The sequence below is a fragment of the Perna viridis genome, chromosome 15 (genome assembly GCF_037379345.1).
Source record: "Perna viridis isolate PV_CMFRI_1.1 ecotype Kerala chromosome 15, ASM3737934v1, whole genome shotgun sequence".
NCBI classification, from domain to species: domain Eukaryota; kingdom Metazoa; phylum Mollusca; class Bivalvia; order Mytilida; family Mytilidae; genus Perna; species Perna viridis.
The window spans coordinates 20,147,276-20,165,864 of NC_142459.1; the positions used below are offsets into that span (position 1 = coordinate 20,147,276).

The 18,589-nt window shown below is 34.8% G+C and overlaps 3 protein-coding genes across 5 annotated transcripts in view; 1 reads left to right on the forward strand and 2 right to left on the reverse strand.

Annotated features, from left to right (window-relative positions):
* Positions 1-2,373: 2,373 nt before the first annotated feature.
* LOC148597389 (uncharacterized) lies at positions 2,374-6,456 on the reverse strand. The gene is made up of 3 exons (XM_088563750.1): positions 5,832-6,456; positions 3,843-4,000; positions 2,374-2,785 (listed from the first exon to the last, which is right to left on the reverse strand). The coding sequence occupies exons 1-3, from the start codon at positions 6,148-6,150 to the stop codon at positions 2,396-2,398; spliced, it is 867 nt and encodes a 288-aa protein (XP_088419876.1). The 5' UTR covers positions 6,151-6,456; the 3' UTR covers positions 2,374-2,395.
* A 2,431-nt stretch (positions 6,457-8,887) lies between these two features.
* On the reverse strand, positions 8,888-12,233 carry LOC148597390 (uncharacterized). 2 transcript variants are annotated; one of them, XM_088563427.1, is made up of 7 exons: positions 12,128-12,233; positions 11,653-12,029; positions 11,276-11,393; positions 10,792-10,863; positions 9,906-10,142; positions 9,364-9,465; positions 8,888-9,129 (listed from the first exon to the last, which is right to left on the reverse strand). In XM_088563427.1, the coding sequence occupies exons 2-7, from the start codon at positions 11,791-11,793 to the stop codon at positions 9,122-9,124; spliced, it is 678 nt and encodes a 225-aa protein (XP_088419553.1). In that variant the 5' UTR covers positions 11,794-12,029; positions 12,128-12,233; the 3' UTR covers positions 8,888-9,121. The 2 variants fall into 2 exon arrangements, with proteins under 2 accessions (XP_088419553.1, XP_088419554.1); XM_088563428.1 differs by having other exon boundaries at positions 9,906-10,136; positions 11,653-12,233.
* Positions 12,234-17,152: 4,919 nt separating this feature from the next.
* The window catches only part of LOC148597391 (colorectal mutant cancer protein-like), a 35,177-nt gene continuing 33,740 nt past the window's right edge, over positions 17,153-18,589 (forward strand). Inside the window, exon 1 of one of the 2 annotated variants that reach the window (XM_088562685.1) lies at positions 17,153-17,421. In XM_088562685.1, coding sequence (XP_088418811.1) covers positions 17,276-17,421 — 146 coding nt within the window. In that variant the 5' untranslated portion in view covers positions 17,153-17,275. The remainder of the gene's footprint in view (positions 17,422-18,589) is intronic. The other variant, XM_088562684.1, reaches the window with a different exon arrangement.

Here is an 18,589-nt window from a genome sequence, read left to right on the forward strand (position 1 = left end):
CCTTTTCAGAATCTTCAGTTTTTTTTTCCTTTCAATAATGCTGTCAAAATTCTGATTGGTTGATCAGAAATGTCATCTGAACAGAAAGTAGAATGAAGTGTTGTTAGATCCTACATGAAATGACTGGATGAAACGGTAGATAGGTCTAAGTTTGATAAGATTGTCAAGGCTGATACAGAAGGTCAAAACTCATTGAAAACTCTCTAGAATATGATACACTGTCATAAATCATTCAAAAAGTAAAAACTCATTGAAAACTCTTTTTATGATACACTGTCGTAACTGACACAACAGGTCAATACTCGGTGACAATTCTGTATTATATGATACACTGTCATAACTGACACAACAGGTCTGTACTCAGTGACGATTCTCTAGAATAAGATACACTGTCATAACTGACACAACAGGTCTATACTCAGTGACGATTCTGTAGAATAAGATACACTGTCATAACTTACACAACAGGTCAATACTCGGTGATGATTCTCTAGAATAAGATACACTGTCATAACTTACACAACAGGTCAATACTCGGTGATGATTCTCTAGAATAAGATACACTGTCATAACTTACACAACAGGTCAATACTAAGTGACAATTCTCTATGAATTGGCATAATAAGCCTTTCTGGTTTTTAGCTCACCTGGTCTACAAGGCCGTGTGAGCTTTTCTTGTCACTTGGCGTCCACTTCTGAAACCACTGAACAGAATTTGATCAAACTTGAGACAATCATCCTTGGCATTTCTACTCCCAAAATCGTATCCGTTATGATTCCTCGGCAAAAAAACATGGCCACTTTTACTAAAAATAGAACACAGGGGTATCACCATATAGTTTAGATTGTATCTTAAATCCATAATTGCAGATAGAATAAAACTGAGACATCTTAGGCTCTTTGGCTCGAAGAGATCTATCTTCCCTGCACATTTCAAGATAATCGATGTACTATTTTGGAGTTATTGTCCTTTTTTGTTCATTTAACCGTTTTGGCAGTTTTTGTCTATTATTTCGGAAACGAAAGCAGATTGATGATTAATGTTACTGAAAAAATGCTCAGTATTGCAATATCTATTTGTGGTGCAAATTTCAAAAATATCTGTTGACCCTTCATGGAGTTATGGCCCTTGAAAGTGTCATTTTTTACGTTTTTATCAGTTTTTGCCTATCAATTAGAAAACGGACGCAAATTGATGATTAATGTGAAAAGATAAAATGTTCAGTATTTCAATGTGTGTGTGTGTGAAGATCTATAATTTTTGCAAGTTTGGGAAAATCTGTTTTTATTGATTTTTTTCACTTTTAGCATGTTATACATGCCGTTAAAATAAGTAGAATGATGATTAATGTTTAAATGTTCAGTATTATGACAAACACCATCTGTTCAAATTTGGTCAAAGATGTTTGACCATTTTTTAGGTTTTGCATGTAAAGCTATTAAAGCAGGCTCTTAAGGGCCTCTTGTTATACCCGTCATAGGAAGTGACGAGTAATTTCGTGATTACCGTCCATCAATCAGATATTATCAGATAATAACTTCTGAAGATATTTATCGGATCATTTATACAAAAAAAGTTGTGGCCATTTTAAGTGGTTGTTGTGCAGCGTGGCGGGTATAATTAAATGTCCTATTTTATCTCCTATTTTATACCTCCAACTCAATCGAAGTTTGGGGGTATATAGGTTTTAGCTTGTCTGACTTTCCGACTGTCCGTCAGACAGATTTGCGGCATTGTTATGAAACTTTGTGTGATGTAATATAACCACACGGAGAAACATACCGTTAGGAATTCATGTTATGACAAATTGTAGTCATCAGGTTTTTTATCTATTTATTTATTTATTTTTTTTTTGTTATTTTTTTTTTTGCCGAACACTACCGCGATAGACTTAACTGTCCGCAAAATGGAATACGAAACCTATCAAAAATGGATTCACAAAATCGATAATTCTCTTGTTCACTTTCAATCAAACCATTTTGCGGTCGTTATTTCGACCCTTGGAGTTCTGTTTCCTGATCTTGAACAAAGAAATTGGTCGGCGAGTATAGCGTGCACAACCTAGCTACCGGAATGTCGATGGTTTGTTAAAAAAAAAAATACCAACTAACTGCTTTTGTTTTGTCTAGTTCAAAATTGCAAGAACGTAAATAAATCTATTCAAGATGAGTTCATAAAATCATGCTGATTCTTCCACTAAATGATGGCACCATTTAGTTATCTCATGAGCAATGACGACATATAATGTTATGTTATTGATATCAAATCATTTATTGATATTAATAAAGACGGAATAAATTCCAAAACGGCTAGACAAAAAAACGATGACTAAAGCAATCTTTATGTCAATGAAATTTATTGTATCTACAAGGAACGTTTAAAGTCCTTTTTTATTTATTTCTCTCCAACAGGGCTTGCCAAAATATCACTGACTGCTTCGTCGATCTTTCCGTCGTTTGCACTTTCAAGAATATCTGGGACGTTTTCCTCTTCAAACTCCTCTTCCTTACCGTTATCCTCAGTCATAAACTTGCTGGAAAAAGTTTCCTTTATAGCTTCCAAAACTTTAAGATCAGTATCCTCATCCGGCGCAATGCCCGTGACATTGACCTTCATTTGACCAGCCTCTAGATACATATTCTCTCTGATAACAGAGAGTGCTGATTTTATCGCTATCTCGTGTTCCAGTTTGTTTTCAGACTTCACTTCCCGTCTTGTTCGTTGTTTTTCCGCTCCTTGAAGGGAATCATCGCTGTTCTCTTCCTCGACAATTTCATCTTGTGGCTGTAAACATTAAAGGAAAAAGGACTTTAAATTGAAAATGGTTCCTGATCTTAAAGTGTCCATCTACAGTTATGTAACGCGAATGAGACAAATTGAGTAAAATATGGATGATCAGTGGGGACGTCCGATGTAAAACTTCATCCGGAACGCTGGGGTGGACATGCACAGCAGTATCCACTTACCCTTTCATCCCACTTCCCTCCGATTTCTGTCTCTTTTCAATATATCAAACTTCCCTCCCTAAATTAAAAAAAAAAATGGATAGGTAAAAAATTCACTATCTTTATTGCCACTTTTCTACTCTGTCCTACTGCCCACTCCCATCCGTTTTTGCCGTCTCGAAATTAAAGCAAAATATGAAACGAATATTTGAGACATTCCCATAGCCATTTTTTCTGTTCCTGTCTGGTCCGTGTCCCGGACGATCATGCATCAACATTTTAGACTGTCTGTGCTCTGTACATGTACTAATGGTATGTTTGCATGTTACAATAATATAAGGTAAATGATTAATGTAGAATGCAAAAAACATTAATTTGATGCCGTCACCCTGGCAATTTCAAAATGAAAAAAAAATAGAAAAGGAAAATTAATCTATAAGGTAACATGAAGTTTAGAGGTAATTGTGACAAAGAAAACGTTTTGAAACCATTGAAATTTAAGTCATAAAGTTTTTTTTATGATACATTTAAAAGATGTTTTGTACAGAGAATCTTTGTCCTAGTTATTGTGGGAAGTGGGGTAGGACCGGTGCAAAATGCAATAGGACACAAACTTTTCCAATAACATTCTGAAAGTCTTAATTTGTTTTCAACACAATGAAAATAATGTTTAAAGGTTTTTTTCCAAAATTTAAATTCAAAACCTAACTTATTTTTTTTTTATTGCAATAACATGTTATATGCATTGTTTAAATCATGTTTCCTTTTCACATCTTCATGACATATAGTATAAGGATATAATTTTGTTTTAACATTTAAAAGATAAAACAAAAGTTTTTCAATGAATATATGAAATGGTCCCTTGCATTCGTGGCTTCTCTGAACCTATATCTTACCACTTCGGAACACCGCATTATATCACATTGTGTTCTGCACTGTAGACCAGCATACCCTTTCAATGGTTTATTAATCTGGTAATAACACTGTTTAAGGTCTGTAGGGGGAGGGCATTGAACGTCTGATTCTCCATGGTGAATCTTGCATGCCTCAATTCCTGAAATACCAAATATAGCTTATCGACGATCATGCGCGCTTCCTACGAAAATTATGGTATATCTGTATTTCTTTACAGTTCAAGCGGTTTGTGAGGAGATGCGCATGCGTCAATATGAAATGCCGACAAAAAATTATCGAAGCGTCATCAGTGGGATGATTCAAATACGCAAAAATAAAAAAAAATGGCCTAAAATGAACACATGAAATAGAGACAATCTACATAAACAATGAAAAAAAAATTGCACATAAAAAAGCTAAAGATAAGGGAAACAAGACGTCACGTGGAAAACTAAAGCATTAGCAATATAAACTCCCACAAAAACCGAGAGTGACATCAGGTGCGTCGGAACGGTAACCATGTCCTGTACCGCCAGTGACACCCGCCATATTGCAAATGAGTAAACTTAAATCCGGTTATAATCTATCAACAATAATGAAGCTGTCACACCAGGATGATATTATTCATTTGAACTAAGTATCATAATCTAAACATAGTATTCAAAACAATTGTTTTTAGATATTGGAGGCACCAGACTAACGGTTTCAGAGGAGATGTGTACTTGTACACAAGTCATATACATTGTAGCTAGGGACCACGGACGAACAGACAAGCGTATGGCTATTCCGTCGGTTCGTCGTAATGGGCACTAAGCTTTTACAATTTTTTTGTTGATGCTTACGATTGTATACAAAAATAATTATAAACACTAGTGAAAGCAAATATTGAGAGTTTTTAAAAAGTAATGGGATATTATACCATGACCGTCTATAATGAAAAAAAATTTCGAATCCTCCCTATGCACGTTTTGAATGAACTGTGGAATTCTCTAAGTACAGGCGCAGATCCAAGGACTGGCGTACCAGGCGTACGCCCCCCCTAAATCGGTAAGAAACAAATTTTCACCACAAGTTTCACCCCATAATATTTTTTGCCTTGCTTTGCACGGCATTTAATTCAACTTACGCCCCCCCCTAAACTCAAATCCTGGATCCGCCCCTGAACTATACATGTATATCAAAATTGATGCATTAAAAAAGTCCAAACGAACTTTGTGTTCCCTTAGCAACATCAGTAGATCGTTAAATAAAATTACATAGATCGTTGGTCAACCTACAGCTTCGATTTGTTTTTATTTGTTATACGTGTATAAGATTTTTTTAGAAGTCGGAATGATTTAAAAAATTTAATACCGCATATTAAAAAACAAAGATTTGACGGTCGAACGATGGATAGAGGGCAAACAGTCTGTCACAAACTTTTCAAGCTTCGTTCACGCTTTAAAAATAAATAAGGGTGGATTGGACTCATATATTTTAAATCAAATCGGACTGCAATCAACAAAGAAAAAGATAAGAGAGTGGTAATTAAAATAAGGGGCTGAGTGAACGTCATGAACATGTCATAGGTGAAACGCAATTTTCTGTTTTAGTTAGGAACAAGTGGAGACATATTATGGAAAAGATATGCCCCCTCCCCCCCGTTGAAACAACATGAATTATTTTAGCAAGCTTTACACAGCGGCTGACGTTCGTTTCCGCTCTTACATGTACATTTGTACTTATTGCTGCAGACAGGCGATTCAAAATTCTCGTGCTGCAGACAGGCGATTCAAAATTCTCGGACATGATACAAGTAAAAAATTGTTTTACCATTGGACAACGTCGTGTAAAAATATTCACTTTTCCCCGAGTTTGCAAGATTTTTGCATTTTCTGAGCGGGTTGGCTACAGCGTCTGGAATGACTTCAGAATGTCAAACGCTGTTCGAAGCTGGTAATTTTATAAGTTGAGTACAGACTACGGGAATGAAAATGACTTCATGTACTCACGAATGAATTCCGTCATCTCGTCGAGGTCTGAAGATGGTCTGTCGTTGAAAATTTCGAGTGATAAGTTAAGATTATTTGATATCCTCATCATAGTTTCAACACTCTGTACCATAGCTAGGCTCAGATTTCTTGGATTTAGTTGGTCGATATACATTTTCGCCAAAGCTCGACTCAGTTCGTCCTGTAACTCATCTGCGGCTCTTTGTTCGTTGTCTACAGAAAATGCTGTACCTTCGTCTTTTCCGTCGACAGGTGCTGCATGTCCGAACCAGGATCCAACATTTGCCATGAGCCATAAGATGAAAAATTTAGATACCATTTTTTGTTTCAATATCAGACAGATAGGTTATTTAATAGAATCGGTATGGATAATAAAAAAAAGAAATACCATTACATACTCACGACGGGGTATTGCAACACATGCCATGTTAATTAACTGTAACATGTGAATTTCCATTGCATTTATTTTTTTTATCGAATAAAACAATCGTATGACTTGTGTAAGCATAAAAAAATTATCTACGTCAAACCAAGTAAGCGCCACTATCCTACCTTGCTTTTTCATGTAAGTGGAGAAGGCATTCTTATTATAGTTAGTGGAACGCGCGAGAATTAAAAAGTAGTGGAACGCGTGAGAATTAAAAAGAATCAAAGTTTCGCAATGCTATTTTATGTGTCTGCCCCGTTGATTCCTATTTGTAAATGCCAGTTCCCTGCACGCAGAACATTAAACTCAAGATAGGACGCCAATCTCATACGAACGGGAACAGTATGTCTTGGAGATCTCATTCGCACAGTCTTATAAGAAAATTCGGAGATTTTAGACAGGGAGTTCAAGGCATTTATCAACTCATTTTTATCAATTCTGATCGAAGATTGAATTGATATAGCAGTCACCGGAGCCTATTATAGATTTAGAAAGCCTTTTAGCATCCGCAACTATATCTTACACTGCCACGGGAATTGAATTACCCCATTAAGAATCAAATGCAAAGTTTTAACATTTATGTCCCATGACATTTATTTTCTAAAATATAAAGTTTAATTCCATGTTAATTACGTCAATAAACAAAACAAATAAACAACTTTAGTATACAACTTTAGTATACACTTCTTGATAATTAAACTTCATATGATAATTAATGGAAACGTCAAGTCTCTGTTCAAACCAAATAAATTAATCGGCGTATTTTGTACAGAATAAAATTGATACAGAACTAAAATATGCTGATAAATTAATTTGGTTTGAACAGGGACTTGACATTGCTATTATATATTATATATAGAATATAAAGTCCCTGCATGTTTGAATTAACAACGATCCATTGTGAAATTGCAGGGTGAAATGGTTACCCTCTAAACTCTTATCATTTCTATGCATTTATACGAATGAACATGTAGTCGTTTAATAAACCATTTGATGTTTAACTAGTTAAGCTAGGAAGGAAAACCCTGTGAGGTTATGAATAGTCATCAATCGATAAAGCTGTCTTCAAATTTCATGCGGTGCGGATCTAAATATTTACAAAAAGGGCGGTGATTTCGTTAAAAAAAAGGTATTTTTTGCCCGTTCTTTTTTTCTTGGTTTGTTTTTGTTTTGTTTTGTTTTGGTTTTTTTTTTGGCAAAGTCTGCACAGTTTAAAAATAAACAAATATAATCATTATGATGACTTATTTAAAGCCCACCAAATTGGGCCGTCCGTGCGAGACCCGTCAGGGTAGTCAATGCCGTTAAAAACTTCCTGAGTGACTTAACCCCAGAAAGTATCCTGATGTATCCATATAGGTGTCTATACAACAATATGTAACACTTGAGCCAATCATTACACTTGAGCTATATAAACTATCAAGAGAGAAATAGTTGTAGCCAGATGAAAGGTACTTGTATTTCAGGACAGGATTGGTTTCAAAGACTGTGGCTCAAGTTTGAATGATTTGTTAGTTTTCTAGTTTTTCTTTCTTTTCTCGACCTTGAGTTTGCTTGATTGAATTTCGAAAATTTAGAAACTGGAAATGGTCAACTATAATAGTTTGTAGTACAAATCTGCAGGACGTCGGAGATTTTTGTGTTAATTCACTTTAGTATTCCATATATTAAACCGACTAACCCGAATATTACGCAAACTGGCGAACTGCTATGATATGTGCCACGAGAGTTTTTGTGTGATTTTTAAAGATATATTGAAAGTCATTCGTTATCAGAATGGTGAATTTAAATCAAATATTTTATGTTAACCATCTAAGCACAGCATTTAAGCGTGTGATGTCTATCTCGATTCTTTCCTTTTAAGGAGGTAGACGTATGGTAAGGGACACAACCCTTACAAATCATCGGAACGTTTGTAACAGCATTTTACATCAATGTCATGTAAACATCAAAGTAACTTAGATTAATTTCATCCCATGTCAAATGAAAGCTTGATAGCCTTTGGTGAAATTGAATATGATACAAACATATCACTGACTTCAAGAGTTATCTCCCTTACCCTAGGTCTACATCCTTAACTTATCCTTAATCTATTTTTGCAACTTGATAATTATCAGAAGTTTCTATTCTGAGCGAGTGGTTACTTATTCGAAATTTTGTTAAGATTTTACGCTTTTCTTGATTTTTAATATCTCAATAGTAATCAAATCCAAAGATTGTTTTTTTTAAACTTAAAGTATGTATTATTAATTTTTCCATGGTCCCGGTTATGAGATTTGTTAAAATTATTCGAATATATCCGAATTTTTTTTTCTATTCTCCTTTCCAATAAAATTTTAAATTTACCTTTGCTAAGGCCTTTGCAAACTGTCAGATCTATGTCTAAAAAAATTCTGCTCAGGAAGATAATGTTCGAATATACCATGAATTGCCCCCCGGGGAGCATGCTAATGTTATTGGTTCGAAAGAAGGACTTCTGGAAAGGCAGATAAATTAGTTTTTTGTTTGTACAATCGTTATATATATTATTTATGGAAGTCAACACGCGTGTATGTACAACTTTCATCTTATCACACATAGTTAAAATGAAAGCCAATGGCATTACATGCAAATAAAATATGTCACGAAGGAAGGTGTGAAAGATCTTTTATTCAACACATGGAAATAACTACCAGTACAGGTTCAAATGTAACTCGAATAATTCAAGTCCTCACCGTCCTCGGTTCTCTCCGAATGTAGCGAATTATTCGGGTGAGTTCAAATGATAAATAAATAAAGTGGGAACACAATCAAATAAATTATAGAAAGTTTCTCAATCAAAGCGTTATTAACGAAGTTCATTTCTCTTCCAGTGTTGTTTCTTCTATTTTCCTGGAAAATAAAAAAAGTCGACATTATATAAAAGTTTCTATATAAATATTATTGGAGGATCAGTAAGTCTAATTAATTTCGTTTTTTATTTCTGATGTATTTTGAGCGTAAAGTTCTCCAGCAAACCAAATTTTTTTTTTATCAAATTTCTTGAGTCCTCCTGTAAACCATCAAAAATCACTTTTTTGTTCAGTCAAACAAAATATTATTTTATATTGGATTTCACCCACTTACTGTTTTTGAAGTAGATCTTCAGTACATTAGTATCGCTCTGCACCTCTTCAAATGTCAGTAAATCTTCCACCATATCTTTTTCAACTTTTCTAATCTCTTTCCCTGTAGATAGAAAGACTGTTGTATAGTAAGTTAAAGGGTGACTTTCTTCGTATTGAAAATGGGCAATGCTGTCATTATAGCGTGATTCTTACTTCAAGTAGAATGATAGGCCTCTAGGTGTTCCATCTTTTCGGCCATATGTATTTGACTACATGAAAAGGGGGCGCTGCACCGCGGACCCCCTTTAATCTTAGCACTACACAGGCCTTTAATTAAGAAGTAGCAGGTACTTTTACCCTCCTAAGCAACCGAAAGTTACCTTAAGATTTTTTAAATTTCATGTAGTTTTATACAAGAAAATGATGAAAAGTACCTTCTACAATATAAAAGGTACTTGGATTGCAAAAAAATAATGAAACCCCTGCACTACTATATCCGGGCTTTTTCTGTAATTGTTAAATTGTGTATATCATTATCATTTTCAATTCATAAAGCCGTACCAACAAATCCTAATGCAACTGTAAGTTCTGCTTTTATGCTTTCAGTGCTTAGTTGTCTCCCTTCCAACTCTATGCCATAGCTATTAAATATTCCTTGCTGTCTAACCCAAGACCTTTTCAGTGACTCTATATCATCCAAGATTATAGCTCCATTCACTTTGTCTTCGCCATTTTCTCTAAATTTTTGTTGGATGGCATATGATTGTACAGTGTGTTGTACAAACATTTTTTCTGTATCAGGAAGAAAGCACAGCTCAGTCACTGTGACATAACTTTATTCTGTTATTATTTTTATTAATAGAAGTATTGTAATTTTGTTTCTTTTCCGACCAGTCGGTATAGCTTCGCATTTTACCCCTTGACCTTAAGGACGATCTTCCATGGAAACGCAAGTCACCTGATCGCAGTTCTTTTTCCCGATTGGCCAAATACTGATAACTTAGTGACGTTCGAAAAATCTGTATCGAAAATTTGGAATTGCGTTCGAAAAAAACATTATCGGATACTTAGAAATTGCGTGCCATATGTTATTTTCTTGAAAAAAATGTAGAAACTTAGAAGTAAAAAAAGAATAAAATATTACTGCGTCGGCTATCTTTTTTAATAAAGATAGTACTTGTTTTCTCATGGATGAGTTTAGAGATTAATGGAGGTTTCAGATAAAAAGAAGGTTCCAATTCATACAAGAAACTAACAAAAAATTCAAAAGCAGAGGTTCTGATTCCCCACCCCATGGATCCGCCACTGTGTCTTATAGTTAGTCAATATAAATCAAATTGTCTAAATACAGTATGGACAAAGTTTGACATATATAGTATTTAGGTTTTGATTTTTTTTACGAAATAAATATTTATAAAACGTATTCAAGGAAATTTTATAGATATACCTCTGTAGAAGTCACACACACCGGAAACTTTATCTTTTGTTCTTTCGTATTCCTCGGCCATAATGTTCATTTCTGAGGGAAGAACATGTTTTTTATTAAAATTTCTTATAATTTCTTCCACTATATATTTATTGATTCTCTTGAATCTGGTCAGAAAATGTCTTTGCCAAAACGATTATTGTTTACACCAAATCACAGGTGATAGTATGTGAACCGATCATTACATTTCCGAATACTCTACGAACGCATTAGCATTGCGTCTCTCAGATGTGTTTTAACTTTAGATATCTCGTATGTAAATCTGGTTTTTATGCATTACACCATAAATATACTGTCGTAAGTAACAGAAAGTGGCGGTACATGAATACAAAACATTACTATTAAATAATAACTGACCATTACATTTTCGAAATGTGACAAAAATGTAAGTTTGCCTTCCTTGCAGTACTTAAACACTAGCTGTCCATAGGTAAATTTAGCTTACCACTTTCTACATGCCGTGTTTCCAAGAGTTGGGAAGTTGCATATACGAGGAGTGCAACTGCAGCCAATGACATGAAAATATGACTCAGATATCCAGCACTAAAACTAATTACAGAGGCCTGAAATGAAGAAAATGAATAGTGCTGATCAATTCAAGCGTAACGACTTTACAAACAATAATTATATAAAAAACTGAACGAAAAAAGAACATATTATCAAAGATTAATGATCCACTGTCAGCGGTCTCCACCGAAATAGTTATACCCGAAACGTATTTTTTCTTTAATTTTTGCGAGTATGTATCTCATATGTCTTAAATAATTTTTGCTTCCAAACTGGCAAATTTCTTAATGGTGAAGAAAGTTTATTTCGACATACCTTTATATCCTTAAAATGAATATACTCCGTATTATTTTCACTAAAGACATCATACATATGACAAGTTCTGCTCCCAACTGCCAGAATTGGTAACAATATTAGAAAAAATACCAGACGCAGAAAATTCGATGTTGAAGCCATGATGGCGCAATCGTTGTTAGGCTGTCCTGGTGTAACGTCATAGTACGACGATCAGAGCGACGTCGACGTTTGGTGAATGGACTTCCGGGAAACATTTCAATGATCAAATTCGTTGATAAAAATGATGTTTCATCACATGTAATGTCATCCAAATAAAAGTCAATGAAGAGCAAATTAGTAGGGTTGTTTGTTCATGAAAACAGAAAATACCTTAAAGGAAGTTTTGGCAAATAAACCTAAATAAAAAAAAGGAGACATGTCAAATAATCCAGAAAAAAAACAAAGCTAAAAATCCTTAATCACTTCATATATCTTTTTTTAAAGTCTGTCTTACCCGTTCACTCTGACAGTGTAGGTGACAATGTACATTGTAAGTTGTTGGGTTAGTACTTCGCTGATAAATGTAAAGACGCGTGTTTCATTCCAACTTGTTATTTGCTTCTCAGATGACGCAACACTGAAGACAACGTCACTGACTAACACCCATGATACTGCTTATTCATTGGTAATGTGAGTGATATAATGAAAGTAAGTCCTGACTCCAAGGAAAACACAACTTCATTTTTTGTATGCTCAATAACAGAGAGATACTGGCATCCTAAATACAGTTGTTTTTATTCAAGTCTGTATGTATAGATTTTACAATTTGAAATATATAAACAATATGATTTATGTAGCTCATTGGATGTAAAGTCACATGCAGTGCTCTTAGCCCAAGTAGATAGACAGTAATACTTATCATTCATTGTAAACAAACAGCGTTTGTTTTCAGGGAACAACTGCCGAGGACGCTTTCCCTACCGGTACACCTGTTCCATGCTCCAAGTTTTTAGTGGAGTCCGGGTTGCTCATTTCCTTTTGTGCGTGTTATTTTGGTTATTTTATTTACTTAGTGGTGTGTGTGTGTGATTTCCCAGTCGGTATCCCTTGATTATGTTTTTAAGTTCTTCTTCGTCTAAGAATCAGGCAAAATGTGCATAAGGTGTTGCACATGAAGAAAAAATACACAGATAATTTATTGCATCATCCAAGTATTCATACCTCATAACCTCAAGAAATTACTGTCTAAGTGTTTGTAAAGTTTGCTTTTTTAAGATATTGATGGGTCAAATTTAGTTAAAATGCACTATGAAAAAATGGCGGGAAACTTTTCCCGACGTGTTTCCTAATATAAGCAGTAAAAAAATATCTAGGTCGCCAATGCTTCGGGAGAAATTTAAATAGCTTAATAGTTGTTTTCTAGATGTATTTGAAATGTTTGAGACAAAAAAGACCAAATTGAGAAATATGATGTGCCATCACTTTCCTGATTCTTACACAGAATTGTAATTAATGAGTTACCCGTCGAATCCTGAATCCCCTGATTTCCCTTTTGTCCAAATTCCTGTTTGTAATAAATTAACACTTCCGGTCGAAAATTGCCGATTGACGTGTCAGTAAAAACATTACTAGTATATCACGATTTCTGTTTCTTTCTATTTTGTTTCAATGAAAGATTCACATTCTAATCTAGTTTATCAATTATCGCAATGATAAATTCACATTCTACTTTAGTTTATCAATTATTCCAATGATAGATTCACATTCTAATTTAATAGTAGTTTATCAATGATTTTGAATGGACATGTGTGTATCAACATATTAAATAACTTGGGGCGAAGTGAAGTGTTGCATTATGCATATTCGGGAAACTCCGAATCCTTTGCAAATGGTATATAAAATCATTTTGACGGACATCCTTTTTTCTGTTAGTAAGAGTTGCTTTTTAGCTATATTTGTGGTAAATCTCCAAACTCGACATCACGCAGTTATTAATCTGTTCGCTGGAGAGGATATTGGTACATAGTCTTATTAGATTATCCTTGGCAGAGACTTAAACCAGTATTTTGTATCCGTATACTTAGTCAGTGGCGGATCCAGAGGGTACCGGGATCGGAACCCATCCCTCTTTTGTTTATCTCGCTTAGAATTTGGATAAAAATTAGCAAATAATAGCCCGAACCCCCCTTTCAAGATCACTGGATCCGCCCCTGACAAAGTTGTTTTTATTGGTAGATTTTGAAGTGATTGCCCAGTGTTTGTTGTATCAATTACATGGAAATTCATGAAAATTTAAACTTTCATTTACACGTACGAAGAGGGATAATCCGTGACTCTACACCATGGTCTTTTTTAAAGTCGCTTATAATGTTAGCGACCTATTGCACTCGTAATTTCAGTATTTTATGCACACGTATTCGCATATGATTTGCATAATTTTATATAACTATTCCTCGTTATGCTGCAGATCTGTGCCGTGTTTACCGCCATGGCGTCATATTTCTGGCTTCACACGAGATAAAAATGTACCTCCTAATATCATACACGTGTGCTCTACGTGTTTCTTGCATGTATGAGAACGGGAAATTTATTTGAAATGATCGGTTAGCATTGAACATTACCCAGTTCTCAACTCAGGCCCAAGGACTCGTTACAAGACTATATAGGTCATATACATTAGCAGTGCCCCGATATCTATTAATATTCATTGCCAGGTGATTAATCTGGTTCCTGATCTGGTTCCCTTGTCAATATCATAAGCGATCCAGAATTCGCTAAAATGTATCACACAAAGACACTGCAGTGTGTATAAAACATACTGCATTGTCTATGTGTGTTTTTGCTTGTATTGTAACGGGAAGTTTACATTAAAAGATAAAATGATCGGTTAGCATAGAATTTATATAATACTACCCAGTTTCCGATTCAAACACAACTGACTATATATAGGTCATATACATTATTTGCGCCCCGATGGTTACGAAAAAGTTATCATATCATGGGAACCAAGATTCTAGCGGAAGTCACCCGATTTTAGAGCATATCGCATTCGTGCCATTTCGGATGTTGAAAATAAACTAAAATCAGTTGATGAGAATATTTGACGATTAACGACTTTGGAGACTACAGTCTGATTTTTTGCAGTAGGTCTACACCGTGTACAGGCATACATTTGGGAATATGGATACGTGGATACCGAGGGTACAAAATCAAGGTGGTACGAACACATGAAACTTTTAGGCCATGGCTTAAAAATGAGATAGTTATTTGAACAAACAATTATTTCACGGAACACTATGATTATCAAGTTTACGTTACATAGTGTTTTTGTGGTAAAAGCGATTTATAGAAGGTCGAACATATCAATAATTCAGGCTGGGGGTCCTAGCGATCATAATAAAATGTTTAATTCTCGTTCATTTCCCAGTGGTTTGTTTCAATAATATTCATTTAACTTTAATAGAGCCCAATTGAACGATCTAAAACAAAACAAAACAAAATTGGAATTTTAATGCCATCACTAGACGCAAAAATCCAAATTATGCCAACTGGGGTACAATTCTTAGTGCAGACAGGGGAGAAGGAATATACTTTATATGTGGCCTTTTATAAGAAATTCAATACTAAATCGGTGTTTCTGATCAGTGAGTGGGGTGTGCAAACGCTTCATAGAGGTCTCTTATTTACTACAGAAATATTTTGTCATGTATCATTAGTAATCATTTCCATGAACTGTCCTGGGTGGTTCCATATCTTTGCTTTTGTAAATCAGCAAGCACCCGTACAGTATCCTAGCTTTAGGGCTTATTTCATGTATTAATTTTGTATATCAGTGTACATTTTTTATCATTGATCGTTGTTGGTAGTTGTTTCAACTTTTCAAAAAAAGCGTAGAAAAAAAATAAATTCTTGAAGAATAGAACGAATCATTAGACATGCTAAAACTGTACCGAGTACTGCTTAATGTAAACATTGAGTGCCAAATACGAAATATTTGGAGTACTGAGTGCTATTTTAAAGATTCAGGGTACGGTACTCAATGTTCGGAGTACCGAATATTCCTTAAAACAGGCTAAGTACCGAGTATTAAAAGGGGTTTACACCCTCATAACAATTAAGACAACCAAATGCTTTTGTTGATTGTTGACAATTGCAAAAATTCCTTGAAAGGACTCCAGGTCAGTGGCTCAAGATAATAAAAATATTTTATGATTCTCTTTGCTTTGCATTTAAAAGAACAAATTCTGAAATACCAAGAGCAACGCCGAGCTTTGCTTTCCCTCGCTCCGCAATATTTTAAGAACCAATATGGAGACACTTTTAAGTTTCTGATATATGTAGAGAAAGGTAGCCTGACTATGCATATTTTATGCTTAACTAGGTAAAGGCAATGTACTAAGACTTACAGTATTTGTCAGAACATCATGGAATTTTTTAACTGAATTGGGTTATTGCTTGCTAAATGCTGGAAATGCCTTTAAAGTCTTTTAAAACCTCCAAGAAAAATAGCTACATCATCGCCTGTATAACAATGATAAAAATATATATATAAATGCCGTTACGAGCTTGACCTTGTAAATTATTCATCGTAATAAGTTTGATTAAAATTCATCGATGGATGTTTATTCCATAACGTTCATAATGATATCACCAATTAACGAAGAAGTCCCATATCGACCATGACCTTTGATGCACGAGCTTGAAAATAGGGCTCAAGATCTTGCTATGCATATTCATTGTTCTAACTTCGGTTGAAATCCATTTAAGCTGACGATAGAGTACCAATATCCACACGCAACCCCATTGTAGAGGAGGTAATACAACGATCTCGAAAAAGTCAATTTACAGTTGATGCCGTTACTTTCAATTTTCAAAAATAGTTTCGCAATGAATAGAGTGGGGGTGGACGGGGTAGGAACCAGGAGCAGGGGGAGGGGCGAGAGCCGGGAGTGGAGGGTGCATGAGGGACTGTTAATGGTAACATACAGGCATAAACTATTCCATGATATTATATACATATATTCAACCTTCCATGAATTGTTTCGATTACTGTATAAATTGTAAAAATGTAATCTATCGGTGAATCCGTGATGCAAATTTCGGCTAAAATTCCAATTTTGTTTTGGTTTTAGATTGTTCAAGTGGGCGTAATAAAAGTTAAATAAATTATTATTGAAACAAATCACAGGGAAATGAATGAGAATTGAATATTTTGTTATGTTCGCACTGACCCACCACCCTGAATTATTGATATGTTCGACCTTTTATGAAACGCTTTCACCACCAGAAACACTAAGCACATACGCCATAGACTGATAGAGTTCCGTGAAATAATAGCTTGTTCAAATAGCTATCTCATTTTTTTTAAGTAAAGGCCTAAAAGTCGACTTTCCTGTGTTCGTACCGCCTCGATTTTGTATCCCCGGTATCGACGTATTCATACCCCCAAATGTGTGCCTGTACACGGGTTCAATAGTATTTTTGGAAAAGGCAGACGAGTGCTTGAGAGGATTGCATCGCACTCTTTTTACACTCGTCTAGACCGGAAGTTGATAGGTAACGGATGAGTGGTCACATCCTGCGAAGACAATGTGAAACACCAAAACAAAGTTGAAACACTTCACAACAAGTTTTAATTGTACAGTATGCAATTCCTAAAGCCATGGCAGAATGTCCGGAAGATCCTGAAGTATCCCCAAGGTCTGTAAAGACCGGAAGTAGCTCTGGTTCTAGTAGTACTGGAGAAGAGGAACGGTTGCTGAGACTGTTCCAGAGTTGCGATGCTGATGGAGATGGCTACCTTGATGGGTTAGAGTCAAATATCTTTGGTTTTGCATATTTTTATGAATTGTTTTGCTTTTATTATGATTTTTGTTAGATGAATCATGTCAAGAGAATAGACTGATAAATGTTCATTTTGCATGAACTTGAAAAAAGGGAATAAAGCCATTAAAGGCTTTTCCAGTCTATAAGGGTAGGAAATCCATACATGTGATAAAGTCATTCCTTCAAAACTGGAGATATGTCATTTTTCAGCTGGAGATTTGGTTTGAAAACTGGAGGTTTTTTATCAGTTTTTTTTTTTTTCGCAGTGTAACAAGTCAAATATATGTGAAACATGGAAATCCTTGCATTAAGTCTGTTTCCATGAGAAAAAATGCTGAATACTCAATTTGAATAATTGGAAAGACCTTTTTGATGGAGTAACACTTGGACATTTTAATGATTTTATTTATTATTGACAATATTTTACACAACAAGAACAGCATAAATATAAATATCTTATATTTAAAAGTGTCATTATTACTTCATTTGTATATTAATTAAATAACTTTCATTTAAAAATAGTCACTATGTGCAATTGCTACTATTGCATAAATACGCATGAAAATGATTCCATTTCAAATAGTCATTACTGGCTTGGCACTTTTACTTTGACTTTCATGCAGCATTGAATATGGAACAGTACTTTGCTTTCTTGGCAGGAGGTGCTTGAGATGAAGTATTACGTTTTGGCATTTTGACAGTTGATCATGAGAGTGCTCCAAATAGAAAAAAATCAGTTAGTTTCTCCATTGTCTTGAATAAAAAGCCATATTTTGAGTCAATTTCATTTTCAGTGAATGCATGGTCAACCTTTCCATAACCATCAAAAGATCTTATGTCCTGCATCAATATTTACACCAGTCCCAATTGTCGGTAATAAATTGTTTAATTGATTAAGCATGTGCCACTAAACTTTGGATAATTGTCAATCATCTCCTGTTGTTATATAATCATCACACATCTTTTAAATTATGTCTCTTCGATAACCACTAATGTTCTGAATTACTGTTTATGACCCTAATTAACGGTAATTAACATGTTGACCTGTCTACTCGAGATCAACCAGAAATTTCGTTATTTGATCCTCTCAGGTTTTTTCGTTCAGTAAATGAAAAAAATGGCGTCCAATATTTGTTTACGGTATAATGTT

Excerpts from the sequence above, each read along its gene's own strand:
- LOC148597389 (XM_088563750.1), bottom strand. The coding sequence starts at position 6,150 with ATGGTATCTAAATTTTTCATCTTATGGCTCATGGCAAATGTTGGATCC. Across the intron at positions 4,001-5,831 it reads CGAGATGACGGAATTCATTC|GAATTGAGGCATGCAAGATT; the intron begins GTGAGTACATGA and ends TTGGTATTTCAG. Across the intron at positions 2,786-3,842 it reads TAATGCGGTGTTCCGAAGTG|CCACAAGATGAAATTGTCGA; the intron begins GTAAGATATAGG and ends TAATGTTTACAG.
- LOC148597390 (XM_088563427.1), bottom strand. The coding sequence starts at position 11,793 with ATGGCTTCAACATCGAATTTTCTGCGTCTGGTATTTTTTCTAATATTG. Across the intron at positions 11,394-11,652 it reads TTCATTTTAAGGATATAAAG|GCCTCTGTAATTAGTTTTAG; the intron begins GTATGTCGAAAT and ends TCTTCATTTCAG. Across the intron at positions 9,466-9,905 it reads AGTTGCATTAGGATTTGTTG|GGAAAGAGATTAGAAAAGTT; the intron begins GTACGGCTTTAT and ends TTCTATCTACAG.